The 26,664-nt window shown below is 38.7% G+C and overlaps 1 protein-coding gene across 11 annotated transcripts in view; it reads right to left on the bottom strand.

Annotated features, from left to right (window-relative positions):
• Nucleotides 1-26,664, bottom strand: part of PTPN13 (protein tyrosine phosphatase non-receptor type 13) — a 193,274-nt gene that overhangs the window by 137,570 nt on the left and 29,040 nt on the right. For all 11 annotated transcript variants that reach the window (XM_087962816.1, XM_087962818.1, XM_087962817.1 and 8 more), the window contains exon 2: nucleotides 5,280-5,399. In XM_087962816.1, the coding sequence (XP_087818942.1) occupies nucleotides 5,280-5,394 (115 nt within the window). In that variant the 5' untranslated portion in view covers nucleotides 5,395-5,399. The remainder of the gene's footprint in view (nucleotides 1-5,279; nucleotides 5,400-26,664) is intronic.

The raw sequence follows: 26,664 nt of genomic DNA, 5'->3' as shown, positions 1-26,664 counted from the left end.
AGGGGTGTCCAACTCAATTTCATTGATGGATACATCAGGGTTGTGTTTGACCATGGGGGTCCAGGGTGGGCACGGCCACCTCGACATCACTCATGTCGGGGGCATCTGTGGTGGCCTGAGTGCTCTGCCAGCAAAATTAAACTCCTGAGTTCTGTTTTTGGTTGCGACAGCCTCTTGCAACTCTGCTACTGAAAAAGAAGCTCAGGAGGGTTGCATGCAACCCTCTTGAGCTCCATTTTTCCTGGCAGAGGCACCACGGGCCGGTCCTTCGCTGTTTCCAGGGCAGCCCCATGGGTCAGATCCGGCCCCTGGGCCTTGAGTTTGCACCCCTGTTCTAGCCATTTCCAAGCCTTATGAGAGCTGGAATTCTTCATCATAACAGATAATCAGAATTGGAAGGGACCTTGTAGGTCATCTAGTCCACCACCACTCCGCCCAAGTGGGAGACTCTGCACTATTTCTGACAAATGGTAGTCCAATCTCTTCTTGAAAGTCTCAAGTGATGACGCTCCCACAACTTCTGAGGTCAATCATAATTGGAAAACACCTGGCTGGAAAAGGTGATTTAAGATCTCGGGCAGTCATTCCAAAGAAGCTACCTAGAAATCTCACTTATAGATGAAAGAATAGAAGCTGAATGGCCAAAATACCTTAAGAGGTTCATGGCTGAGCACCAACCAGGACGGGGGAAAAAAATCAATGCCTGAGACACTTTCTCATTTAAAAAGAATTAGAGGCCTACTTTTATAATTTCTAAAACTAAAGGCATAACTGATTTTGCTTCACTCAATCATGCAATAAAACTGTTTTCCTGTTAACAGCAAAAGATGCAAAACATCTAGCTTCATCTCAGTGAAAAAGGGACAAATCAATTCAATTTGACATAAACCATCAATACTGGGCAAGAAGCCATAACTATAATTATGAACATCAAATATGTCAAAATCTCAGTGTTGTGAGGTGCTGCCTGTGAACCATACCAAGAGCCAGGACTGATTTTATTCTTATCTCTTGAATCTTTGAAGAGAGCAATAAGCAACTGTTTTATTAACTCAAGAGCAGGTCTCAGAAACACCTGAAGAAGTTGGCCCATCACCTTATTTGCTACAAATAATGATGCCTGCTAGAGATCTCTAAGCGTATATGTCCAAACTATGATGAAAATAACTTCTCTGAGAGCCATTTAAAAGTTTTAAGGAAAGGATTTGTGGCCTATACTCTGAATTTACTCATGTGCACTACATATTAAATCTTGGCATATCTACTCAAGAGACATTCCTGTCAATCGAATACTGCTTTGGGTGTTGAAAATTCTGGATTTAGGAAGCAAAGCAACAAAGCTTGAGACAAATCAAATCGGAATTGTATGAAATTCTCCTAGAGAAAGATAACTTTGAGGTGCACTTGGCTATTTATTTATTTAATCTATTTACTGAATATAGCCAGCCTTTTGATTTCCAACTCAGGATGGCGTAAGGATAAACCGAAATAACACGATTAAAAAAAAAACCCTATTGAAATATATATTAAGGCATAAAACAATTATGTCAGAGGCAATTCAGCAATCCTAAAAAACAATCCAATCAGATTCACAAAACCAATTGACCCAGTGCCTGGAAGAAAACCAGGTCTTCAGGGTTTTATGAAAGTCAGGGCCTCTGAATCTCCGGGGGAAATGCTAATCCCTAGGGCAATGCAGCAACAGGGATGGCACATCACCTGATCCTTAAAATGACATTGCTTAATTGAGAGGATCTGGAACATGTCATTCCTGCTGGATCTTATCAGAGGGGGAATTTCAAAGGAAATGTCAGGTAACAGAACCATCCCACCTCCCCTCCCCTCTGCCAGGCAGGAAAGGTCGGGACCTCTGTGTTATACAATATGATTACTCTACCTCTCCTCGCTACAGCCTAGAGAAATATTTCTAAATATTATTTTTATTTATTTATTTATTTATTTGATTTGCCAATTGTTTACAAGATAATAAGTATAAGTGTATACATAGTTGTGAATACATGAAATGGGTACATATAAGAAAAATAAAAGAATAAGAGAAACAATAGGACAGGGACGGTAGGCACGTTGGTGCGCTTTATGCACGCCCCTACAGACCTCTTAGGAAAGGGGTGAGGTCAATAGTAGACAGTCTAAGGTTAAAGTTTTTGGGGTTTGGGGAAGAGACTACAGAGTCGGGTAGAGTATTCCAGACATTGACCACTCTATTGCTGAAGTCGTATTTCCTGCAATCAAGTTTGGTGCGGTTTACTTTGAGTTTGTATCTATTGTGTGCTCTTGTGTTGTTATGGTTGAAGCTGAAGTATTCATTGACAGGTAGGACATTGCAATGTATGATTTTATATACCATGTTTAAGTCAGACCGAAGACGGCGTAATTCAAGGTTTTCAAGTTCTAGAATTTCAAGTCTGGTGGCATAAGGTATTCTACAACGAGTAGAAGAGTGGAGAACTCTTCTTGTGAAATATTTCTGGACTTTCTCAATTGTGTTAATATCAGATACGTAATGAGGGTTCCAGACTGATGAACTGTATTTGAGTATTGGTCTAGCAAATGTTTTGTATGCTCTGGTTAGTAGTGTGATATTACCAGAGAAAAAGCTACGTAGGATTAGGTTAACAACTCTTAATGCCTTTTTGGCTATGTAGTTGCAGTGGGCTCTAGCACTTAGATCATTAGAGGTGAGTATTCCAAGGTCCTTTACAGAGCTTGGGTCATCAACAAGATCTTGGCTATTCAGCTTGTATTTTATTTTCTGATTTTTTTTGCCAATATGTAGGACAGAGCATTTATTTGTTGAGATTTGAAGTTGCCATTTGTTTGACCATTCAGATACATAGTCAAGATCTTTTTGTAGGGTAGCAGTATTGTCTGTGGTATTGAACAGCTTTACATCATCAGCGAAGAGAACGCAATTGCTCTTAATATGATCACAGAGGTCGTTTATGTAGAGAGTATGAAGAGAGTTGGTCCTAGAACACTGCCCTGGGGACACCACTATTGACAGGTACTGGATTTGATAGGACGCTCCCGATTTTGACCATTTGTTGTCTGTTTGACAGGAATGCTTCTATCCAGTTATTCAGTTGTCCAGAGATACCATAGGATTTTATTTTTAGGAGTAGTTTGTCGTGTACCACTGAATCAAAGGCTTTACAGAAGTCTATGTAGATTGCGTCTATTGCTTTGCCTTGGTCGAGTTGTGTCGTCCATATGTTTTTGCAGTGTAAGAGTTGCAGATTACAGGATAGTTTTTTTTCTGAAACCAAATTGTTTATTGGAGAGTAGGTTGTTTGTCTCTAAGTGGAGGATGATGGATTGGTTAATAATTGATTCCATGACTTTACAGGTGACGCAGCATAAGGAGATTGGCCTGTAATTTTCAACTAGGCTTGGGTCTCCCTTTTTTCTGTGGTTCAGCTAGGAAATACTGGGCATGATCCATTGCTGTTTACAAATACTGAGCCGAAGAATGTGTTAAAGATGTTGGCTTTAATGGTGTCGTCGTTGCAGTCTTTACCATCAGGTCCTATCAAGGGAGGGATGGACCTTGAGTCTTTTAGTTTGTTGTTTACAAAATTGTAAAAAGCACGGGTGGAATTGGTGCTTAGAAGGTTTTCCTCTTGTTTAATGTGATAATTGGTGCATTCGGTCTTTATCTGGTGGCATAAATTTTTGTATCGGTTTTTGAAATTGGCAACGTGACCAGATTTGTTTTTCCGCCAGAGTGATCTCTTTTTGGATTGAAGTTTCCTTATTGATATGGATAATCTGCTTTTTTGTTTTGTTTTGGGAGTTGTTGTTGGAACATATAGTTTGATGACTCTTTTGACTTCAAGTAAAAATATGTTGTAATGGTCTTCAACGGTATTGCATCCAGTGAATAGAGATTGCCAATCAAGGGATGAGAGGTCGTTGTCTATAAGATCATAGTTGCCTTTTTTGAAGTTACAATTGGGGATTACATCATTGTGGTGATTTTTGTGTGGACGTATGTTGAGACAAAAGTCAATCATATTGTGGTCACTACTGGAAAAGGGTTCTTTAGTTTATATTCCGTAAATTAAATTCAAACTATTGCAGAAGATGAGATCGAGGCAGTTGATTTCCTTCCAAAACTTTCCTTCCAAACTTTCCTTCCAAAGCAGGTACAATAGCCAGCACAATGCCAACTTTTAATAGAGAAATTAGCATAAAGTTTAAAAAAATGAGGAATAAAACTTTCAACTGGAAATTAATTTTGTATATTTGCTCAGTTCACAAAACAAAATTTATGTTGCTTGTATGTACACTGAGAGCTTATGCACCAGAGACAAATTCCTTGTGTATCCAATTACACTCAGCCAATAATGAATTGAGTTCTGTTCTGTTCTGTTCTGTTCTGCTCTGCTCTGCTCTACTCTGCTCTAATGTTCACAGTTGTGTTTATATGCACAAGGAACAGATTCCTCAACGTTTCACCTCTACATTCAGATAGAAGATGATGAAGTTATGGGGTTTCAGTTTTGGGCAGGGGCGTGGAGAAGACAGAAAGAATACAAGAATTTGACCTCTGAATCTACGTTTTACATTACAAAGTTTAAAGAAGGAGGTGTGGTTGCTTTAGGCTTTGCTTCTTGAAAGTGTTCCAAAAAGTGTCATCGGTATGTCAGATTTCCAAAAGCTTTATATGGGAATGTACAACCTTGGTTTTTGTTTTTGTTTTTCAATGCACCTTTTTAAAAAGCCGGAACTAAAAGCTACTAGTTCATCCCTTGACCTTCTCCATGTTCTCTAATATACTCAGGTCTTCAACCAGTGGTAAGTTAAATGAACTTGTCTCCTAAATGATAATCCAAACTTCTTCCTTAAACATTCCCTATTTCATTAAAAAAAAAACAAAAAAAAAACAAGCCCTCTTTTTGACATGCAGGTGCTGCACTCCCTGTAAAGTGACCATGTGTGGTAGGAATCAATGAAGTTAAAGCCAAAACAAGGTCTCAGATAATCAGAAAGAATGCTATCAACATGGTCAGAGGAATTTGTTCTATTCCAAATCTTGGTTAATACATAGTTACTGAGATGATGGATGTAGCTGGCATATTTCTTCTCCATTTAAGAAGGAATTTAAATTTTGCAGGTAACAGTTAAGTTGAACCCTAATCTTAACCATAACCATGTCCATACGTTGGATCACTTATTCAAATTTTCTATCCTTTATTTTCCATCCCATGCGGACTTACTCCAACACACCCACCTTAAAGCTAAAATCTAGGCCTTACCTTTTCGGAGTAACTCTTGAAGGCTTTCAGCACTTTGATTCAGCACAGCCCATATTTCTTCTTCCTGTAGTGGTCCACCCCGAACTTCCAGGGCTTCAGCTAATGACACATGCATTTTATCTGAGAAAGCAAAACAAGACAATCCCTGTTCAAGAAGGCTTCAGTACTTTCTTTCCATTCATCATTTGTACTAAATGTAGGACAAATTATACTCTAAGGCAGGGGTGTCAAACTCAAGGCCTGAGAGCTGGATCCAGCCCATGGGGTGCTTAGATCTGGCCCGCAGGGCTGCCCTGGAAACAGCAAAGGACCAGCCTGTGGTGCCTCTGCCAGAAAAAAACAGAGTTTGGGAGGGCTGTTTTCGCTGGCAGAGGGTTGTAGGAGGCCGTCATAGCCGAAAACGGAACTCAGGAGCCCGTTTTCACTGGCAGAGCGCTCAGGCCACCCACAGGCACCCCAACACAAATGACATCAAGCTGCCCACGTTCACCCCGCCCCCCCATGAGGTCAAACACAACACTGATGCGGCCCTCAATGAAATCGAGTTTGATACCTCTGTTCTAAGGCAACAGTCATTTTGATGGACACAACTGTAACTCCAACTCGCCTTACTTCCACAATAAATTTATAATCATTACATATATATTTAGTCTTTCTCCCATCAAAGCTCTCACATAAGTTCAGAAACTATAAGAATAATATTATGATTATCACAAATCTGCAGTATGATTTAAGCGCTAGGCCTGATCTACGATTCTTCTTGAAATCAACCTTCTGATCTCTGGGTCTTATGTAACATTTGTGAGGCTTCTGCTTGTGAAATTCTGATCTCTTGGACTGGCTAACAACTCTTGACATGGCTCTTGAAATTTGGACTGGGTTGGGACTATTCTTCTGCATGTTCCTGTTAAAAGCAAAGCCATTCAGGTAAGCTTATTTTTTCAGAGACTCTGTTTTGGTTTACATTCCTTGTCTGCCATTACCTCCTTGACCTTGAGTAAACTGCTAATTTCTATATTCACCCCACGTATTATGTATATTTGAAACCAGAAGCAGGACATGGTTCACACTCATGTTACTGTGGGCACATTACAACACCCAGAACTCTGAGGACCCATTGTAACTGCCATTTTTTCAATACTATCATAAGTTTGAAAGGACACTGAATTAGTGGTCATAAGCTGATGAGTACCTGTACATCATTTTCTATCATACACTTTTGTAAATGTATCTTTGTAGTTATATGTTGAAGAAACATATACATATACAGAGAAGAAAGACCCTGTGGGTATATAAGAAATCCCCAATCCATACAACTAGAAGAAAAATATATATGCATATGATAGAAGATATCCTATCACATGTAATACAAGTTTTTAAACAACTAATGAAATGTAAATGGAAAAATTATCTTAATGGACTTCAACTTTATATGCTCACAGTAAAATTAGCTGAGTTTCTTACATAATGACAGGAGTCAGAAAGAAATGCCAAAAGGATTAGGAGAAGAATAAGCGTAAACATGGACTTTTAAAAAAATCAAAACATATTGTAAAAGGGATAGAGAATCCAAAACAGTCCAATGAGAATTCAGCATGTCCTGTAACTGTGAAATACTGAAAAGATTCGGATATTCTAAAAAAAATGGAACACAACATTGAAAACGTTATTGCAGTGGCTTCTGTAAAAACTGACACAACCGCACTTGAAGGTACATTTCTGTTTTTTTACACAAGTTTGGGAGTGAGAGGCTTCTATCTAATCTGTCTGAATCTGTGGGGCTGGATCCTGCTATTCTGGTATTTCTCAACATAAAAGGTTAAGCTCATGTAACAAAATACACGTAAAAGCTTCTGTTTAAAAATTCGAGCTCACTAAAAATGCCTGAAGCAGTTTCATACTTAGTTGTAATCCCATCAATATGAACTGCCAAGAATTGTGTGTCACAGATGTAGACCTGCAGAAAGAACTACGTAGCGGTACAGATGTCTGGGAGATAAAAACATCAAATTGACAGTGCCAGTGGTTTCTTAAGAACCTTTCATTTTAATCCATAAATTTACTTTGACAATGTTTTATTTGCTCCGATAGTAAATTCAAGGAAAGAAACACATACAGATAGTAGAATATAATCTCGGCTATTACAGATGCTGTTGGAGAAAAAACAAGGAAAACGTTGGAAAATTGAAGGGCAAAAGTGACTTGAAAATGGAGGAGGATAGTATGATCCAGAGGTGGTATTCAGCAGGTCCTGACCAGTTCTGGAGAACCGGTAGCGGAAATTTTGAGTAGTTCAGAAAACCGGCAAATCCCGCCTCTGACTGGAGATTTTACAATATCCTTCCCCTGCCATGCACGCAGAACCACGCACGCAGAACCACGCACGCAGAACCGGTAGTAAAAAAAATTGAATCTCACCACTGGTATGATCCCATTCTTATACTCCTAAATCAATCAGACTCTGCACAATGAGAAGAGAGTGTTATCTTTATAATGTTCCTCAGAATATTGCAGTCATACTTTTTCTGATCTCCAAAGCACAAGTTCATCATTGTCAAATCCACAAATATGTCATGAAATTGTATTCTATTCCCCCCCCGTCCCCCGCCCCATAAGGTTAAGGTAAAGGTTCCCCTTGCACATACGTGCTAGTCGTTTCCAGCTCTAGGGAGGTGGTGCTCATCTCTGTTACAAGGCCAAACAGCCAGTGCTGTCCAAAGACGTCTCCGTGGTTATGTGGCCGGCATGACTAAACGCTGAAGGTGCACGGAATGCTGTTACCTTCCCACCAAAGTTGTCCTGTTTTTCTACTTGTATTTTTACATGCTTTCAAGCTGCTAGATTGGCAGAAACTGGGACGAGTAACGGGAGCTCACTCTGTTACGTGGTGCTAGGGATTCGAACCGCCAACCTTTCTGATCGACAAGCTTAACGTCTTAGCCACTGAGCCCCCCGCCCCATAGATACACAAATTTCCCTGTTCCTTCCAGGATATTTAAACGAAGACAGGCACTGTGATGCTGTAATGTAACATGGTTTCAGGATTCCAGAAATTAGCTGACATTTGGATATCCCATGAAAGGCAAGTAAAATCAGGGGAAGTCAAACTACACAGAAAATCTAATAAAAAGGCTGAATGGCTACTGTAAGAAAGGTAATGAAATGATTCCTAGAAAAATGTCCGGGGCCAAACTGTATGCAATATTAATTGTATGTGAAAATTTTACATGCACTTTTTAAAAGGATGCAGTGGAAAGGAAATGAACAAGATTAGGAGCAAGGCATGTTGGGTTAGACTACTTTTTTCCCTATCCACTATAATCCTTTCAGAAATGTGTATGCTACCCAGACTGTTATTAGCCAGAGGAAGAAAGATTTTGCTGGTGTCAGCAGGAATTCCTTCCCAAAGCTAATTATTGCTGGATAAGTAGTTTACAGCAGGACTGTGGCACATGAGGAAATGATTAAAGCAGGATGATCGTAGTGGGGAACCGCCAAATCTTGCGGAATGCCAGAAGAACCAACGATGCCAATAACAGGATTTGTTGCTCAAAAAATATGTTATGATCACATGGGTTTTACCCTGGGTAAAAAAAGTCCACACTTGTTTATTTCAAAAGAGGAGATTTATTGTTTTTACACATCTCATAGCAAATGTAGTTTAGCTTAGTTCCCAAACAATACAAAATATACGGCTTTAGAAAGAGTATGAAGACCATAAGGAACAAAAAGCGGGCAGATAGTTAGAAGTAAACACAAAAAAGATGCAATTAAAGAATACAAAAAGAGGAAGGAAGGTGAGGAAGAGAAAGAATAGAATAGAATAGAATTCTTTATTGGCCAAGTGTCGTTGGACACACAAGGAATTTGTCTTGGTGCAAATGCTCTCAGTGTATATAAAAGAAAAGATCACCTTAAACCTTTGGGTTTGGTGCTTTGTGTTCGGATCGTAGACTTGTCTTTTGACTTCAAAACTGATGGGTGTTCCTGGGAGAATTAGACTCATGGGTTTTTGAGCTGGTTCCTGTGTGGGGTGAATCTAGAGGAATACTATTCGTGATCTTGATAGTATCCCTCTGTTAATGAAATTTAGGATTGCATTAGCTTTTTTGGCTGACTCCAAGATCCCTCGCAATCAAGAAACCAGGCTCAATAGCAAGTTACTGCTTTTGAGCCTGGTTTCACCCAGTCTATATGTATATTTTTGGTTTTTCTTGCCTAAGTGTAGGACTTTATTTTTCTCTACATTGAATTTCATTTTGTTAGATTTGGCCCAGTGTTCTAGTCTGTCAAGATCCATCCGGATCTTGAACCTGTCTTCTTGGGTGTTAGCTATTCCTGCCAGCTTAGTATCACCTGCATTGGGTCCTACTTTTAGAAACTTCCAGAGTCACCCATATTTATGCTGCCCACTGAGTTCTGCTCTTGAAAGCAACAAAAAAACATTTTTTGCACTGTACAATTAATCTTTCAATTTTGAAAGATGTTCTCCAATCTAAAATCTAAAACTAGTTATTACCATCTTGTTATCTTTTCCTTAGTTATACCAAGAACCACTGGATTACTGCTTTTGTAATGAATGGAGGGTTGAAAAGGTCCTTAATCCAGACATTCCATGCCATGAGAGTAGCAAAAGAAATCCTTTCACCATTTGTCAAACACAGACTGAGTGAAACCAGGCTTAACAGCAGTAACTGTGAGAAGGATCTTGGAGACTTAGTGGACAACCAATTAAATATGAGCCAATGGTGGGCAATGACAGCCAAAAAAGCCAATGCAATCCTAAATTGCATTAACAGAGGGATACAATCAAGATCATGTGAGGTACTGATACTACTCTATAAAGCCTTAGTAAGACCACACCTAGAATACTGCATCCAGTTTTGGTCACCACACTATAAAAAAGATGTTGAGACTCTAGAAAAAGTGGAGAGAAGAGCAACCAGGATGATTAGTGGACTGGAGGCTAAAACATACGATGAATGGCTGCAGAAACTGGGCATGGCTAGTCTAGTGAAGAGAAGGCTCGGAAGAGACATGATAGCAGTTTTCTAATATTTGAGGGGCTGCCACAGAGAGGAAGGGGTCATGCTACTTATCAAGGCACCCGAAGGCCAGACAAGGAATAATGGATGGAAACTGATCAAGGAGAGATTCAACCTGGAAATAAGGAGAAATTTTCTGACAGAAAACATAATCAACCAATGGAACTGCTTTTATTCAGAAGTTGTGGGAGCTTCATCACTGGAAGCTTTCAAGAAGAGACTAGTCTGCCCTCTGTCAAAAATGGTGTAGGATCTGCTTTGGGCGGGGGGTTGGACTAGATCAGTGGTCGCCAACCAGTGAGCCAGGGACCACTGGTGGTCCATGAGAAAATTTTGGTGGTCTGCAGAGAAATGTTATCCCCACAAAGACTCATTTCTGGTGGAATTTGGGGGAGAGAAAGAAAGACTTCTGCTGCTTTCCTTGTATGAAGCCAAAAGTCTCTCTCTCTCTCTCTCTCTCTCTCCCCGCCTGAGAACAGAGCTGGAGACGGTATCCTGTGATCTCAAATAAGGAATGATCGATTGGTAGGAAAATGGGTGGAGAATTTTCCTGCAGACTTTTTGGGGGATTTTCCCAGGGTCTCTGCTGCTTTCTGCAGAGACCGTGGGAAAACGTCAGCAAGCCACCATTAGTCAAAATTCATATTAGTGGTCCGCAGGATTTAAAATTATGAGTTTGGTGGTCCCTGAGGTCCAAAAGGTTGGCGACCCCTGGACTAGATGACCTACGAGGTTCCTTCCAACTCTGTTAATCTGTCTGTATCAGCTAGTTTCCTTGACTATTATGTAAACAGACTCTGAATGCTTTAAATGTTATAGTGAGGTGACTCCAAGTAATGGCTCAACTTTTGCCTGTCAAAATTCACCAAGTTTTCTGCTTGGTGTATCATTTAATCTTTCACACCAAACTGATTTCACAATGGATATTTTTTCTCCTCCACAAACCACACCTCTTTTTCTTCCCTTCCCAGATTCAACCAGCTGAACTTGTTTCTCTGATGTATCCTGTGAAACCAAACCAATCTCCCATTGCACAAATGGCAATCAAACCTTTTAAAGAAAAAAAGAGAGAGAGAAAGAGAGATTTGCAACACACCCTTCTTCAGAGGATGAATTCAGCTATTTTCCTTGCTGAGGCCTGATAGATAAACATGAGAAGGAAGCTTAATTCCTTAATACAAATCTTTATTACCATTGTAAACTAGCATAAGTGATCTATTAAAACAATAATTTTAAAACCTAGTACACAAAGTTAAAAAAAAACATGTTAAAAAATATAGAACTGGATAAACACATTTTAAAAACTACATCTATAAAATGGGATAAAATATTAAAAATAAAAAACAAAGTTAATAAATGATTAACTAAAGCTATCATAATACAAATTACTCATAACAAGTGAAATACTCTTTAAATTAATTGTCTGTATTATATCCCTCTTATGCACAGCTATGAGTGTAATAAAGGTTTGTATTGTACTGTAATCCCTGTTAGCAAGAATGGTCCTTAAATAATTACAATTCTTGATTCATGTTCTTTATATTAAGAGATGGATTCCATTCTTAGGTATGAATGTAAAAATAGGCCAGCTAACAGTCTTCTCCATATAACTTGTTCTGTTAGATGTGTTATCTGCTCCTTACCACCTTACTTTTTAAAATTATATATAATAGAATTAATAATAAACCTCATTAATCAATAAAAGTGATGAGCAGAATTTCATTCATAATCACCAGTAGCTGTTTTTTAAATAAATGGATGGCCTGAAGAGTTATTACTATTTCTTTACTAGCGTTAATAACTGTCAATGGTCAATAAATAATTATGACAAGGATGTCGTTTGTTTAATAATATTTAATCACACAACCCTTTCTTGATTCTGCTCATAACTGAGATTTGAACGAAACGAGCTTGATTCATCCATGTAGCAAAGCTTTCTTTTAATATGCCACAAGCACTTAAAAAATATTCTATTTTCTCCCATCTGCTCGCTCTCTAGATGTGAGGATTTCTGGACGACAAAAACAGTGGTTTCACTTCATTTCTAACTGATCGTAGCTCACTGCCAATTCAAAGTCACAATACTGTTTAACAAGAAACCAATTTTGTGTAAAATACTGAAATTGCAATTAGAAGGCCTAGTATCCTTTGCTACTGTCATTTTATATTCCATGGAATTACTCAAACTAATGTCATTGTGGGAAGAAAGCTTTACAGTAGCCAAAAACCAGGAGTCTGTTAGCAACATTTTAGAGCAACTAACATGATTGAAAGGCAAAAATTTTATGAGCTATTTCTTATTTCATCAGATTGTTGTGCAACTTGCCTCTAGGTAAGAGATGGGTGGCAAACAAGCCAAATAAATAAATAAATAAATAAGTGTGTGTGTGTGTGTGTGTGTGTGTATGTGTGTGTCTGGTTAGGTCAATGGGAAGACACTTAGATCTGAAAAACAGACTAGAGACTGGCAACATGCTGCCACTGTATCTAAAAAATATAGTGTCCATCAGCTTCTCCGTTCCATCTATATTTTAAATAAATTACAGAGACCCATAATGGGGTCTACCCATCATGACGTAAACTCATGATGGTCGTTAAGCAAGTTTCTCACATGAAGCTTTTTTTTTTTGTGCTGGTCATTAAATGAATCCATGATTGTTAAGCAAACCAATGGTTTCCTACAGCCACATTTTTGCCAAAAGCCAGAAGTAAATGCCAGTTTTCAGCAAAATCACTTAAAAACATGGTCATGTGACTGTGGCGATGCTGCAAGTGGCTATAAATGCAGCCTTATTCTGAGTGTCCAAACTAAGCAACTACAGGGGAGGCCTTGACCATCAGAGCTTTGAATCCAGGTTGTAAGTACCCTCCAGTAGGTCTATTGGAGTTTCTAATGGTTGCTAAGACCAGAATAACTGTTATTTTCTTATATACTAGCCGTGCTTTGCTATGAAACTATGTGATCGGGCTTAGTTTTTGGGGAGGAAAATAAGGGGGGAAAATTCTGCCTCTGCCTACCAGCATCCATCAGTATTCATCAAGCTAGCATCCTGTCCGTGTGTGAGAGAGTTGAGGGCTGCTTAGAAACTGAAACAGTATTTGCTGTATGAGCAAGGAGACAGCAAGGAGCCTGGGCGTGGCTTAGCTCAACTGTTCTGTACTAAAGCTAGTTGCTGCTGTGAAACTAAAACTGAAACTCCTCTGCTTGTGTTTTGCATTTGGAACAGATTTCTTTTCAGGTGGGGAGGGGAAGTAGAACTCCTTAGCATCAGAGCGTGTTAATAATAATACATGAAATATTAATGCTCTGATGGTCATTTTGAAAAATCCTTTCTTAGTGAGCACCTAGAAGCCAAGAGGAACATACATGCCACATTTCAAATCTGTAGGCTTTACAGTCCTGGAGATTTTGTGAAGATATGTGGTATTTCACTTTTATATACACTGCTCAAAAAAATAAAGGGAACACAAAAATAAGACATCCTAGATCTGAATGAATGAAATATTCTTATTAAATACTTTGTTCATTACATAGTTGAATGTTCTGACAACAAAATCACACAAAAATTATCAATGGAAATCAAATTTAGCAACCCATGGAGGTCTGGATTTGGAGTTACACTCAAAATTAAAGTGGAAAAAAACACTACAGGCTGATCCAACTTTGATGTAATGTCCTTAAAACAAGTCAAAATGAGGCTCAGTAGTGTGTGTGGCCTCCACGTGCCTGTATGACCTCCCTACAATGCCTGGGCATGCTCCTGATGAGGTGGCGGATGGTCTCCTGAGGGATCTCCTCCCACACCTGACTAAAGCATCCCCCAACTCCTGGACAGTCTGTGGTGCAATGTGGCGTTGGTGGATGGAGCGAGACATGATGTCTCAGATGGGCTCAATTGGATTCAGGTCTGGGGAACAGGCGGGCCAGTCCATAGCATCAATGCCTTCGTCTTGCAGGAACTGCTGACACACTCCAGCCACATGAGGTCTAGCATTGTTGTGCATTAGGAGGAACCCAGGGCCAATCGCACCAGCATATGGTTTCACAAGGGGTCTGAGGATCTCATCTTGGTACCTAATGGCCGTCAGGCTACCTCTGGCGAGCACATGGAAGGCTGTGTGGCCCCCTAAAGAAATGCCACCCCACATCATTACTGACCCACTGCCAAACCAGTCATGCTGGAGGATGTTGCAGGCAGCAAAACGTTCTCTACGGCATCTCCAGACCCTGTCACGTCTGTCACATGTGCTCAATGTGAACCTGCTTTCATCTGTGAAGAGCACAGGGCGCCAGTGGTGAATTTGCCAATCTTGGCGTTCTCTGGCAAATGCCAAACGTCCTGCACAACCCCCACCTGTGGACGTTGGGCCCTCATACCACCCTCATGGAATCTATTTCTGACCGTTTGAGCACCCACATGCACCTTTGTGGCCTGCTGGAGGTCATTTTGCAGAGCTCTGGCAGTGTTCCTCCTGTCCCTCCTTGCACAAAGGCAGAGGTAGCAGTCCTGATGCTGGGTTATTGCCCTCCTTCAGCCTCCTCCACATCTCCTGATGTACTGGCCTGTGTCCTGGTAGCGCCTCCATGCTCTGGACACTACACTGACAGACACAGCAAACCTTCTTGCCACAGCTCGCATTGATGTGCCATCCTGGATGAGCTGCGCTACCTGAGCCACTTGTGTGGGTTGTAGACTCCGTCTCATGCTACCACTAGAGTGAAAGCACTGCCAGCATTCAAAAGTGACCAAACCATTAGCCAGAAAGCATAGGAACTGAGAAGTGGTCTGTGGTCACCACCTGCAGAACCACTCCTTTATTGGGGATGTCTTGCTAACTGCCTCTGCTTTCCACCTGTTGTCTATTCCATTTGCACAACAGCATGTGAAATTGATTGTCAATCAGTGTTGCTACCTAAGTGGACAGTTTGATTTCACAGAAGTGTGATTGACTTGGAGTTACATTGTGTTGTTTAAGTGTTCCCTTTATTTTTTTGAGCAGTGTATATAGAAGATTTCTAAGCACCCCAAACACAGTATTCTTCAAAAGATAGTTAGCTGTAAACCAGAGGAATTTTTTAAAAACCCTACTTGTTCAGGGGGGAAAAAAGGATGGTAGAAAGCATTTGGATGCTGGCAAATTGGTAGAGACGTCCCACTTCTTAGTAAATAGTTGCTTTGTTGATAACTACTTTGTAAACTCCCAACTTCCCCATGGCAGCCATTTTGGATACTTGGCATGACCTCAGAATTCGGAATGTGCCTCCCAGTCAAAAACCGATTGCTGTCCGTGATAAGATATTTATTTCCCTGAATGGTCTGTGTGTATCCCACTGATGACCTATGATGAATCAGCTTCCTAGGAAAAAAATTCTGTATGCCTCCAAGGAAGATTAAGTGCCTGGCCTTGACTCACTTCTTCTACCTGATAACAGAATATTACGGATTCTTATAAATCCGTAACAATTAAGAACGGACTTTCCTACCCATTTAATCTGTTGAAGCATTTACAGAGACTGCAGACTTAAGATCACACAGCTGTTTCAGCCCCGTTCAAAAGCTTTCTTCCCTCTTTTTTCCTGGTGCATTAAGAATTGAGATTTTTCTGAAGGACAGATCAAGCTGTACGAATCGTTTCAAGGTCCGTTGGGAAAAGGTTGCCATTGTCAATAACAGGGATCCCTAGAAATCTGACTGAGGTTTTAAGGGCAAAGACAGCTTGGCATCAAGAATCCACATGCCTTTTAAAACAACTTGGGTTATGCTGCCAGACGGAATAAGATTGTGGAATCAACTCTTCCCTTATGCAAGGGAACCCAAGCTACCAACCAGTCCTTTCAACATGACACGTATAAAATTATCTTACACAGAACAGCTCACTTTGCAAGTTGCAACTAGCTTGAGAGAGTAATCCTGCAGACATATCTGAAATTTTCACCCTCATTAGTGACAAGGAGAATTTAAAGGCATAAGGAGGCATAAATTTAAAGGCATCGTGGTATCTGCAAATAGCCCAAGGGTTCACCAAACAAATGTCTCAAGTAGAACTCTAATCACCCTTCTCTCTGATGCCTATCATACTGGCACCGAGAGAAAAACATTCCAGAGTTGTTATACTACTAAATGTTCTATAGTTACCGTAAAGACATGGAAGGCCTGTAGTAGCATTTACTGACTTGGGAAGAAGGCATCAAGGAGATAGTAACACACACCATATTTTCACCCATAACATAAATGGAAAAAACCTACAGTTGAGTTAGAGCTGCATATAAACAGGTAGGCCTCATCTTACAATCATTCGTTTAGTTATTGAAGTTACAACAGCACTGGGGGAAAAAAAAAGACTTATGACCATTTTTCATCCTTTCAACCATTCCCATGCTCACAATTTAGACTCTTGGTAACTGGCTCGTATTTATGATGGTTGCAGTGTCTTGGGATCACTTTTTGCAACCTTCTGAACAGCAAATCAATGGGGGAGCCAGGTTCACTTAACAACCATGTTACTAACTTACACTTAGTACTTACAGCTGTAAGTGATTCACTGAACAACAACAAATAAAAGTTGTAAAATTGGTCAACACTCACTTAACAATTGTTTTGCTTAGCAACAGAAATTGTGGGCTCAATTGTAGTCAAAAGATTGCTTTCTAAATGTTGTTTGCAAAACATGCTCTAAGCCAAATCCAAAGAAGAGTCTCAACAAATGACAGCACCTGGTTTAGAAACTAAGGAGGGTTGAACTCCTTACTCCTTGGATGGAAGACCCTCAGGGGTGGATTAGACTGTGAAGCTGGAAAACCATCTCACAATATGGCAATGCCAAGCCAGTTCTATACGTCTGCCAAGAAAATGTGATGGATGGATGGTTGAAAACACCAGGAGTTGAGGTTAACTTCAACCCCATTCAAAAGATTGAGTCATAATTTCACCAAATTAAAAATCATAAGCATATAAGAACATGAGTCAGAAAAAGTACTTCACATATAAGCACAAAGACAGAATAATAGTCTGTTTCCAGATTTCCAAAATTATCTGGTATTGGATGCTGGTCTTCTCATTGTCTATGGAGATTCTCAGTCATCCAGGTCACGGTTGTCCCAAAGGTGCTTTTTCAAGAGGCAACTGGACTTTCTTTGTTTTTCTTTGAAGACGTTTTGCTTCTCATCCAAGAAGCTTCTTCAGCTCTAACTGAATTCTTCCAATTCCCCACCATCCAGTTCTCCAGAACTGGTCAGAACCTGCTGAATAACACCTCTGCTTTGGTCTTCTCATTGTTTTGTTCAGCTGAGTCCAATTTACTGTTTCTTCCCCATCTCAGTTGTGATTTCCATTGTGTGTATATATATAGGATATGCAGTGATATTTAAAAAGACAAAGAAGTTCTTATATATTAAGAACTGTTTTTAAATATAGTAGCATATAATTTTAGGTATAGATTTATGCATAAATGAAAGAGCAAATTCACAAAATTAGCTATTGCCTTCCAAGATAACTGACAAACTGGTTTAGTTTAGTGTCACCCTTTGCAGATTAGGTACTTTATATCAATTCTCATAATTACCTAGTCTTTCAAAGGAATTAAGAGAGTTGACTAGAAGACTAGTCTATGATTAACCTATAACTTTATGCAGGTCTCTCATTTGGCACTAAAGCAATAAGAATCCTGTGCCAAGTCTTATCCTCCAGCCCATCATAATGGCTATCATAAAGTAAGAGTGGACAAGAATTATAGTGAACCAACATAGATGATTTTCTGTAGTTTGGCAAAGGTTCCAGCAAGGTTCCAAATAAAAGTATCATGAAAACACTCAAATCCCACAACAATCTACTGAAATTTACAAAGCAGGGAGTAACCAAAAGTAGATTTTTGTGTGAAAAAACTACTCAACTCCATTCAAGTCCAGTTTTAAAGAATTAGCTTTATAATTATAGGCTCTAGTTGCTTAATCTCAATGATAAAGAAGAAAAAGGAAGAGATTTGCAAGCCTCAGATTTTGTTCACTCCTCTTATAAGGATTGCAACTAACCCATGATTTAATTTAAATATGTTTTTGAATCTTTTTTTGATTTCTAGTGAGGATTCATGGCAAACTAGATGTCCATGAAGGAACGGGGACAACATTGTGGCAGAGAACGGCCACCAAACAGTGAATTCTGGCCAGTAAAACCTCCCTGGAAAAAGGAGAGATTGTGAGATTACCCAGATGCATTCTAGGTAGCTGCTCCTTGTGAATACACAAGAACTGAGATTTTTATTTTTTTGACTTATGAATCAAGCAGCTGGGAATGGAGGAATAACAATTAGTTCACAGTCATAATGTAGCCTATATGAATGTATGGTTTCCTAAAGCCTCATTTTTAATGACTTTTGGAAATTACTTAACTGCTTTTTTACTATTAAGAATCTTTGGATCAACAAATTTTATAACATTTAGTGGATGAGTTTATTTATTTTTATTTAGATTTTTCTTTTATTCTGCCTTTATTACTTTATAAATAACTGAATGAAGTGAACATTTACAACACTCCCTCCTACTATTTTCGCCACAGTAAGGTGGATTTGGCTAAGAGAGAGTAAGTAACTGGCCCAGTCAGCTTTCATACCTAAAGGGGATTAGAACTTACAGTCTCCTGGTTTATAAGACAGTACCTTAATTAGTACACCAAACTTAAATTTTTAGTGAAATAAGTTTTAAATACATGTTTAAGGACTTACAAATTCTTTTTTTTTAAATAAACAAACAGCAAAATGCTGATTTTGGAAAGTTAAGAATGGACTAAGGGTCCAGATGAATTTGAAATAAGATTTTGAAATTAATTCCCCTGGGAAAATGCTGGTGTTTGGAATTCTTTAAAAAATTATACAATGGAAGTTTGAAGGTTGTACACTAGAGGGAACCAGAAGCAATTAAAGATTACAATTAAAGAAGAAGATCAACACTTAAATTTGACTTACTAATACAGAATGGAGTTTAATATTGCTTGTAATGAAGAATATTTGTGGACAATGGACTTAGAAATTAGTTTTAAGGATGTCTATCATTAGAGACAGACTATGTTTAAAATATGTCAAATATATGTTCATATTTTAAACATAGTCAGTCTCTATTGACAGACATCCTTAAAACTAATTTGAAGTCCATTGTCTTCTATTTAAAAGTGGAGGAAGAACAAGTTTTACTGAACAAGATTGAGACGGATTTGAAAGTGGAATTAAAAATGACAGGCTACAAGAATGAAAAAGATGCTCCACCAGATATACAAATGAAAGTGACTGATCTCTTAGTAATTAAAATTGAAATAACAAACTAAAGAATGGCCTGGATAACTTTGCTATATTGACTATACAAAAGATACTTATTAGAGGGTCAAAGAATTTTGTGAGAACGGACAAAGAAAAAAAATGAAAATTAGGACATTATTTGAAGAGAAAGTAAAGGGAAGGAATATACAATTAGTTTATTTAATCCAGGTTGAAACAGATACGTTGTTATTCTGGTAGCCTTGAACAGACTTTTGCTGACCAGGATGGAATGATGAGACTTTAAGAATTTCTCTATAGACAAGGGATGAGATATGGAAAGAACAGGACATCTGTTGTACTTTGAGAGTGATAAAGTTACTAAAATTATTTATACTTGTTGTGACGAAGAAGTCATTTATTTATTATTTATTTTCATTTCCTATATTCTTACTTTTTCTTTATTTTCTATTTTTTGCACTCTCCATTAAACTTACGAGCAGAATAGCACACAACCATGACCTGAATGATCGAGAATCTCCATAAACAACCAACCATCTAATATTTTTATTTATTAAGAATGAGATATGGGCAGAGCTCAGGTGTATGCTAGTTCCTAAAGAATGCGCAAGAGACTGGTATATGAATTTCCCATTATTTTAATTTAAAAAATTATAGTCAGGAAGATAGAAATCCTCATGGGCATCAAAAGGGGTTCCTAGGGCTATCCTAGTGCTTATGTCTAGATTATATATTACTGAGAAAGAACATTTAAAAAATCTGGTATTTATAATATAGCTGGTTATGCAATGTAAATCATATCCTGAATGCAAGTGGGTCACTCACTGGCAGAAAGAGTGATATAGTCTACACAAAAGAAATAGGTTTTCTCAAAGAAAGGAGGACATAGAAAAGAGAAGTTCAACCATAAAAAACTTCTATGCAGTTCTCCAAATTGTTTCTTGAAAAGATGTCTTTTTTTTTTTTTTTTTTTGCATCGAGCATGAATGGAATCTTTTCTCTCGTGCAGAACATATGACAATATTCTCCATGCTGGACATTTCTTGTTTTTGTGACTTTTGTTAAAAGGTAGGTTTCCCCTATCCCATTGTGACTGACTCAAGGGGGCGGTGCTCATCTCCAATACTCAGCCAAGGGACCCCTATATTGTCTGAGAGGCGCTTCCATCGTCATGTGGTAGGGCATGAACATATGGAATGCTATTATCTACCTCCGAAGTGGTACATATTTATCTATTCACATTTTTTTTTTTGCTTTTGAACTGCTAAGCTAGCAGGAACTGAGGCGAGAATGGGAGCTCGAACAAACAGATCAAACAGATAATCAGAGTTGGAAGGGACCTTAGGTCATCTAGTCCAACCCCTCGCCCAAGTGGGAGACCCTACACCATTTCTAACAAATGGCAGTCCAATCTCTTCTTGAAAGTGTCAAGTGATGGCGCTCCCACAACTTCCGAGGGCAAGCTGTTTCATTGGTTGATTGTTCTCACTGTTAGAAAGTTTCTCCTTATTTCCAGGTTAAATCTCTCCTTGTTCAGTTTCCATCCATTATTCCTTGTCTGGCCTACAGACACTTTAGAAAATAGCTTGACCCCTTCCTCCCTGTGGCAGCCCCTCAAATATTGGAAGACCGCTATCATGTCTCCCCTGGTCCTTCTCTTTACTAGACTAGCCAAGCCCAGTTTCTGCAACCGTTCGTTGTATGTTTTAGCCTCCAGTCCCCTAATCATCCTGGTTGCTCTTCTCTGTACTTTTTCTAGAGTCTCAACATCTTTTTTATAGTGTGGTGAACAAAACTGGATGCAGTACTCTAGGTGTGGTCTTACTAAGGCTTTATAGAGTGGTATTAATACTTCCCTTGATCTTGATTGTATCCCTCTGTTAATACAACTTAGGATTGCATTAGGTTTTTTGGCTGCTGCTGCACACTGCTGGCTCCTATTTAGCTGGTTGTCCACTAAGTCTCCAAGATCCCTCTCACAGTTACTGCTATTGAGCCTGGTTTCACCCAGTCTATATGTATACTTTTGGTTTTTCTTGCCTAAGTGTAGGACTTTACTTTTTTCTATAATGAATTTCATTTTATTAGATATGGCCCAGTGTTCTAGTCTGTCAAGATCCATCTGGATCTTGAGCCTATCTTCTTGGGTGTTAGCTATTCCTGCCAGCTTAGTATCATCTGCAAATTTGGTAAGTTCCCCTTCTATTCCCTCATCTAAGTCGTTAATGAAGATATTGACGAGTACTGGGCTAAGATAGAACCTTGTGGCACCCCACTGCTTACTTCCCTCCATGTAGACTTATTTAAGGACTACTCGTTGAGTACGGTTTGCCAGCCAGTTGTGAGTCCATCTAGTGGTGGTGCTATCTATTCCACTTTTTTCTAGCTTACTAAGAAGTAGGTTGTGGTCTACTTTGTCGAATGCCTTGCTGAAATCTAAATATATTATGTCCACAGTATTTTGCTGGTCTACTAATTTAGTCACTGTGTTGAAGAATGAAATAAGATTGGTTTGGCATGATCTGTTTTTAACAAACCCGTGCTGACTGCTACTTATTATTTTACTTGTTTCTAGATGTTGGCAGATCTGTTTTTTTATTATCTTTTCCAGTATCTTCCCGGGTATTGATGTTAGGCTGACTGGTCTATAGTTTCCTCGGTCTGTTTTTTTTCCCTCCTTTTTTGAAGATGGGAACCACATCAGCTCTTTTCCAGTCCTCTGGCAGTTCCCCGGTGCTCCAGGATTTTTGATACAGTGTAGTGGTTCTGAGATGACCTCTGCCAGCTCCTTTAAAACTCTGGGATGTAATCCATCAGGCCCCTGTGATTTGTTTTCATCAAGATCAGACAGGTGTTCTCTTACTATTTTTTGCTTATTTTAACTTTTATTTCTGGTCTGTCTTTTACAGCTTTGTTTTTGGTGGGTTGAGCTATAGTTTCTTTTTGCGTGAAGAATGTGCAAAGAATGAGTTAGGCTGCTCTGCTTTCTCTCTGTTGCCTGTTACTTCCTTGTCATCTTCTCTCATTAGTGGATTGACTGTTTCCTTAATTTTTTTCTTGTTATTTATATGTTGGAAGAAACTTTTTTTATTATCTTTGACTTTTGCTGCAAGTCTTTGTTCGTTCAGAGCCTTTGCTATCCTGACTTTGTCTTTGCGGATTCTGGCTATCTGCTGATATTCTGCCTTAGTTGTATGTCCTTCTTTCCATTTTTTGTACTTGTCCTTTTTTTCTTTCAATTTGCCAGAGAGATCTTTGTGCAGCCATGCTGGTTTCTTCTTGGGATTTCTTGTTTTTCTTTCTCGGTGGTATTGTGCTGGTCTGGGCTTCTATGATCATACTTTTTAGAGTTTCCCAAGATTCTTGAGTTGTTTTCCCTTTAGGATTTTCATCCATGGAATCTTTCCCAAGTTATCTCTGAGTTTATTGAAATCAGCTCTTTTAAAATCCAAGACTCTGGCGTCATTATGTTCTGTTGCTTGTGTTTGTGTTATGTTGAATTCTAGTATGACATGGTCACTCTCACCCAAGGTTCCTGCAGTTTCAACTCCCTCTATCACTTCTTCTCTGTTTGTAAGAATTAAGTCCAGTATGACTGTCCCTCTAGTTTCACCCTCTACCTTTTGGACAACAAAGTTCTCAGCTAGGTTGGTTAGGAACTTATTTGATTTCTCACTTGGTGCAGAATTAGTTTTCCAATTGATATCAGGATAATTGAAGTCTCCCATTACTATTGTTGTGTGTTTCCTGCATATGTTTGTTAGTTGGCTGGCAAAAAGGACATCTATATTTTCTGCTTGATTGGGTGGCCTATAATATACACCTATGGCCATGTCATTCTTTTTTTCTTTTATATTGACCCATATGCATTCTAGGTGGTTTTCATCTTTGGTTTCATGCATTTCTGTAGCAATATAGTGGTCCTTTACAAACAGTGCAACTACATCTCCTCTTTTATGGGGTCTGGGTTTTTTTTGAATAGTTTGTATCCTTCTATCAGTATGTTCCAGTCATGGGTTTCATCCCACCAAGTTTCTGTTATTCCAACTATATCATATTTACCTTCATGTATTCGTAGTTCGAGTTCACCCTGTTTGTTCCCTAGACTTTGTGCATTTGTATATAGGCACTTGAGATCTTAATGTCTGACACTGTGTTTACTGTCTACATAACCTGTGTTGTGCCTGCTTGCCCCTACTTTCTTGCCATGTTTGATTAATGCACATGGTATGGCACTCACTATTAAATGCTTGGTTTTGGTTGGCATCAAGGTTGGTAATCTTACCTGCACCCTGTTGGTGGTGCTCTGGTCTTGAACCCAGACTGTCAGCTTTCCAACTGACAAGCTCAAGTGTCTTAACCACTGAGCCACCATACCACCCTACTTTTTGTTACCTTTTGCTGTATTTTCAATGTGCCATGAAAGGTTTTTTGGGATCGCATTCAGTATACCAACAAGCCCTGGGGCCTATGGCTGGTTTATGTCATAATCTCAATTTTGACTTTAGAATTTTGCTAGATTTTGTTAGAAATAAATACTTTTTGGTTACTTCTTACCACAGTACAACTTCTGATGGTACTCCTTTACTGCTCAAATCCACTGGTTTATATATTTTCTGTATTTTAACACAATCAAATATTTGTACTGATTTATATGTTTTGTAAGTTTGGTTGTATGAAATGGATTTTAATTTTTACAAGCGTTGAAGGAAATGCAGTGCCTCCACCTCCGGAACTTAATTTAAATAAAGAGATATTTTAATCAACAAGAAAGAAAAATAATCTTTGGGATGAGCTCTTTTGTTACCTGTATTTATTTCTCCACAGAAGCACCACTATTCATTACATGCTTCTGCCAGCAATGGGTAAGCTTCTTAAAGTTATCACAACTTCCACACTTTTCATTGAAGATATAATTAACAACCTTAATCAGGGCCTGACAGCCATTTCCACCTCTTCATTTTAGTCTTACAATGTCAGCTCAACAAGTTAGACCAGACTAAGAAATCAATGCTATATAGCACTGTCAAACTTGATCGTATCATGGGCCAGATAATGAGGTATCGCGATGTTTTTTTTCCTGGGTAGGTGTGGCCTGCGCATGACATATCTGTCCCATCGACCGCTAGTTTGACAGGCCTGTTAGGTAAAGATTACTTTTATTAGTTATAGTAACAGAATCATGCAAATCTCCCATCCCTCACTTTACTTTCTTATGAACTAGGGAAGGGCTTATTAGAGATATTTTCTCATGTTATTTTCTTGGCCTGGGCTCAAGCTTCTCTTATCTGACCCTTGCCTTGGTAGCTGCTCTTCCTTCTGTGCTTCAAGCCCAGTCCTGCTTCCCTTCACCAGCAGATACTGATGAAGTTATTCCTCCAATGTCTGGACTTTTTGGCAGATGGGATGAGATCCAACAAGCACACTGGCCTTTTGGGTGGCAACTTTGTGTTATAGTTGTTTGCAAACTGTGAGTGTTGCAAGGTAGTATTCTGATAATGAGGCAGTGCCAGGTTCAAGGGATCTACGTGAATAACACCATTTGTAAGCAAAAACTATAACCGTGATAATTCCTGCCAAAGCCTGGGTTTTGAATTTTTTGAAGAATCATCATCATCATCATGTTGATAATGTAACCAACCATAATACACTGTGCAAATTGTGTGAACAAGCAGATGAAACACTAGATCAGATACTCAGCTCATGCAAGAATATCACACAAACTGATTAGGAACAATGATGTTAGTACAGTTGCTAATATGATTCATCGGAATATCTCTTAAAATTATCATATGTCAATAATGAAAAATTGGTGAGAACATAGGAGTTGAAAGAGCAGTTGAAAATGAGCAGCTTCAAATATTGTGGGATTTCCAAATATAGCCTCATAAAGTCTTGGCTCATAATCCACCAGATTTAACTCTGGTTGAAAAGAAGAAAGTGTGAATAATTAATGAGGCAATACCAGCAGATATAGTAGAATGGAAGAAAAAGATTTGGAGAAGATCAGAAAATATCAAGATCAAAATAAAATTTTAAATATTATAGCATAACCAGCCTTGGTGGTCCCAGTGGTTATTGACACACATGTTCTTGGATGGCACTTAGGTAATCTATGCATTGACAACATTTCATTTGCTAATTATAAAAGGCCCCATTACTTGGATCTGCACATATATTATACTGATATATTATGATATCCTAGGTACTTTGGAAGAACTCAGTGCGTATTAAAGCCAATGGTAACTAAAGAACTGGCAGCTGTGATTCCACAGTGTTGTGTATGTAATAATAATATGGACTTGCAGATCAAAGTTGAACACTTATGAAAAAAGAAATCTATTGTTATACCAATCATGATCTAAGCCCTCAGAGTGATACTAAAGGACTTCCTTAATATCTAGAAATATTGAATTTATCAGAACAAGAGCATCCTAATTTTACAAAAATCTCCACCCTGCTTGGAACTGCCTATACAATCTTAGACACTACCTTAATAATTTGTTGTTCTTTCGTTAGGACTTGAATTATTAAATTTCCACAGGTCTTAAACTGTGAATCTAAAAATAAATTACCTGCACATAATAACAATAATCTTTTGCAAATGAAGCTTTGTGATTATATTCTATGGTATATGGGCTTTGTTTCTGGATCATTATTATATATATTATATGACCATGTTTCATCAGCTGTCCTGATGCTGTAAAGAAATTCTTTAGCTTCATTTTCATGATGTGACAACAATTGTTGGCAAAGTCCTATTTCATTTCTGCAAGCAGCATTTGAAGGACCCGCATTGTACAAATTGTCCATTATTGAAAAACATCAAAAATGGGACCCAGTCATTCTTATGAAATGCCAAATGGGGCAGTAATTTCTTTCTGAGTGATCCACCAATTTGTCCTTAGTTCAGCAACCTTTTTCCTATGCAACTAGTTGTTTGCTATCACTTTGTTCTTGGCTCTTCCCAGTCCATCATCTTCACATTTTTCAGCCCAGGAATCCACAGTTTTCAGGTCAACATAGTCATTACCATAAAGCAACCTGCTTTTTTGTGGTGAAGTTCAATTGGAGGG

This window comes from Notechis scutatus, chromosome 4 (genome assembly GCF_049901735.1).
Source record: "Notechis scutatus isolate UNSWTSFEM ecotype Mainland chromosome 4, rNotScu1.2, whole genome shotgun sequence".
NCBI classification, from domain to species: domain Eukaryota; kingdom Metazoa; phylum Chordata; class Lepidosauria; order Squamata; family Elapidae; genus Notechis; species Notechis scutatus.
The sequence above is the reverse complement of the archived record's forward strand: the minus strand, read 5'-3'. Positions and strand labels throughout refer to the sequence as shown.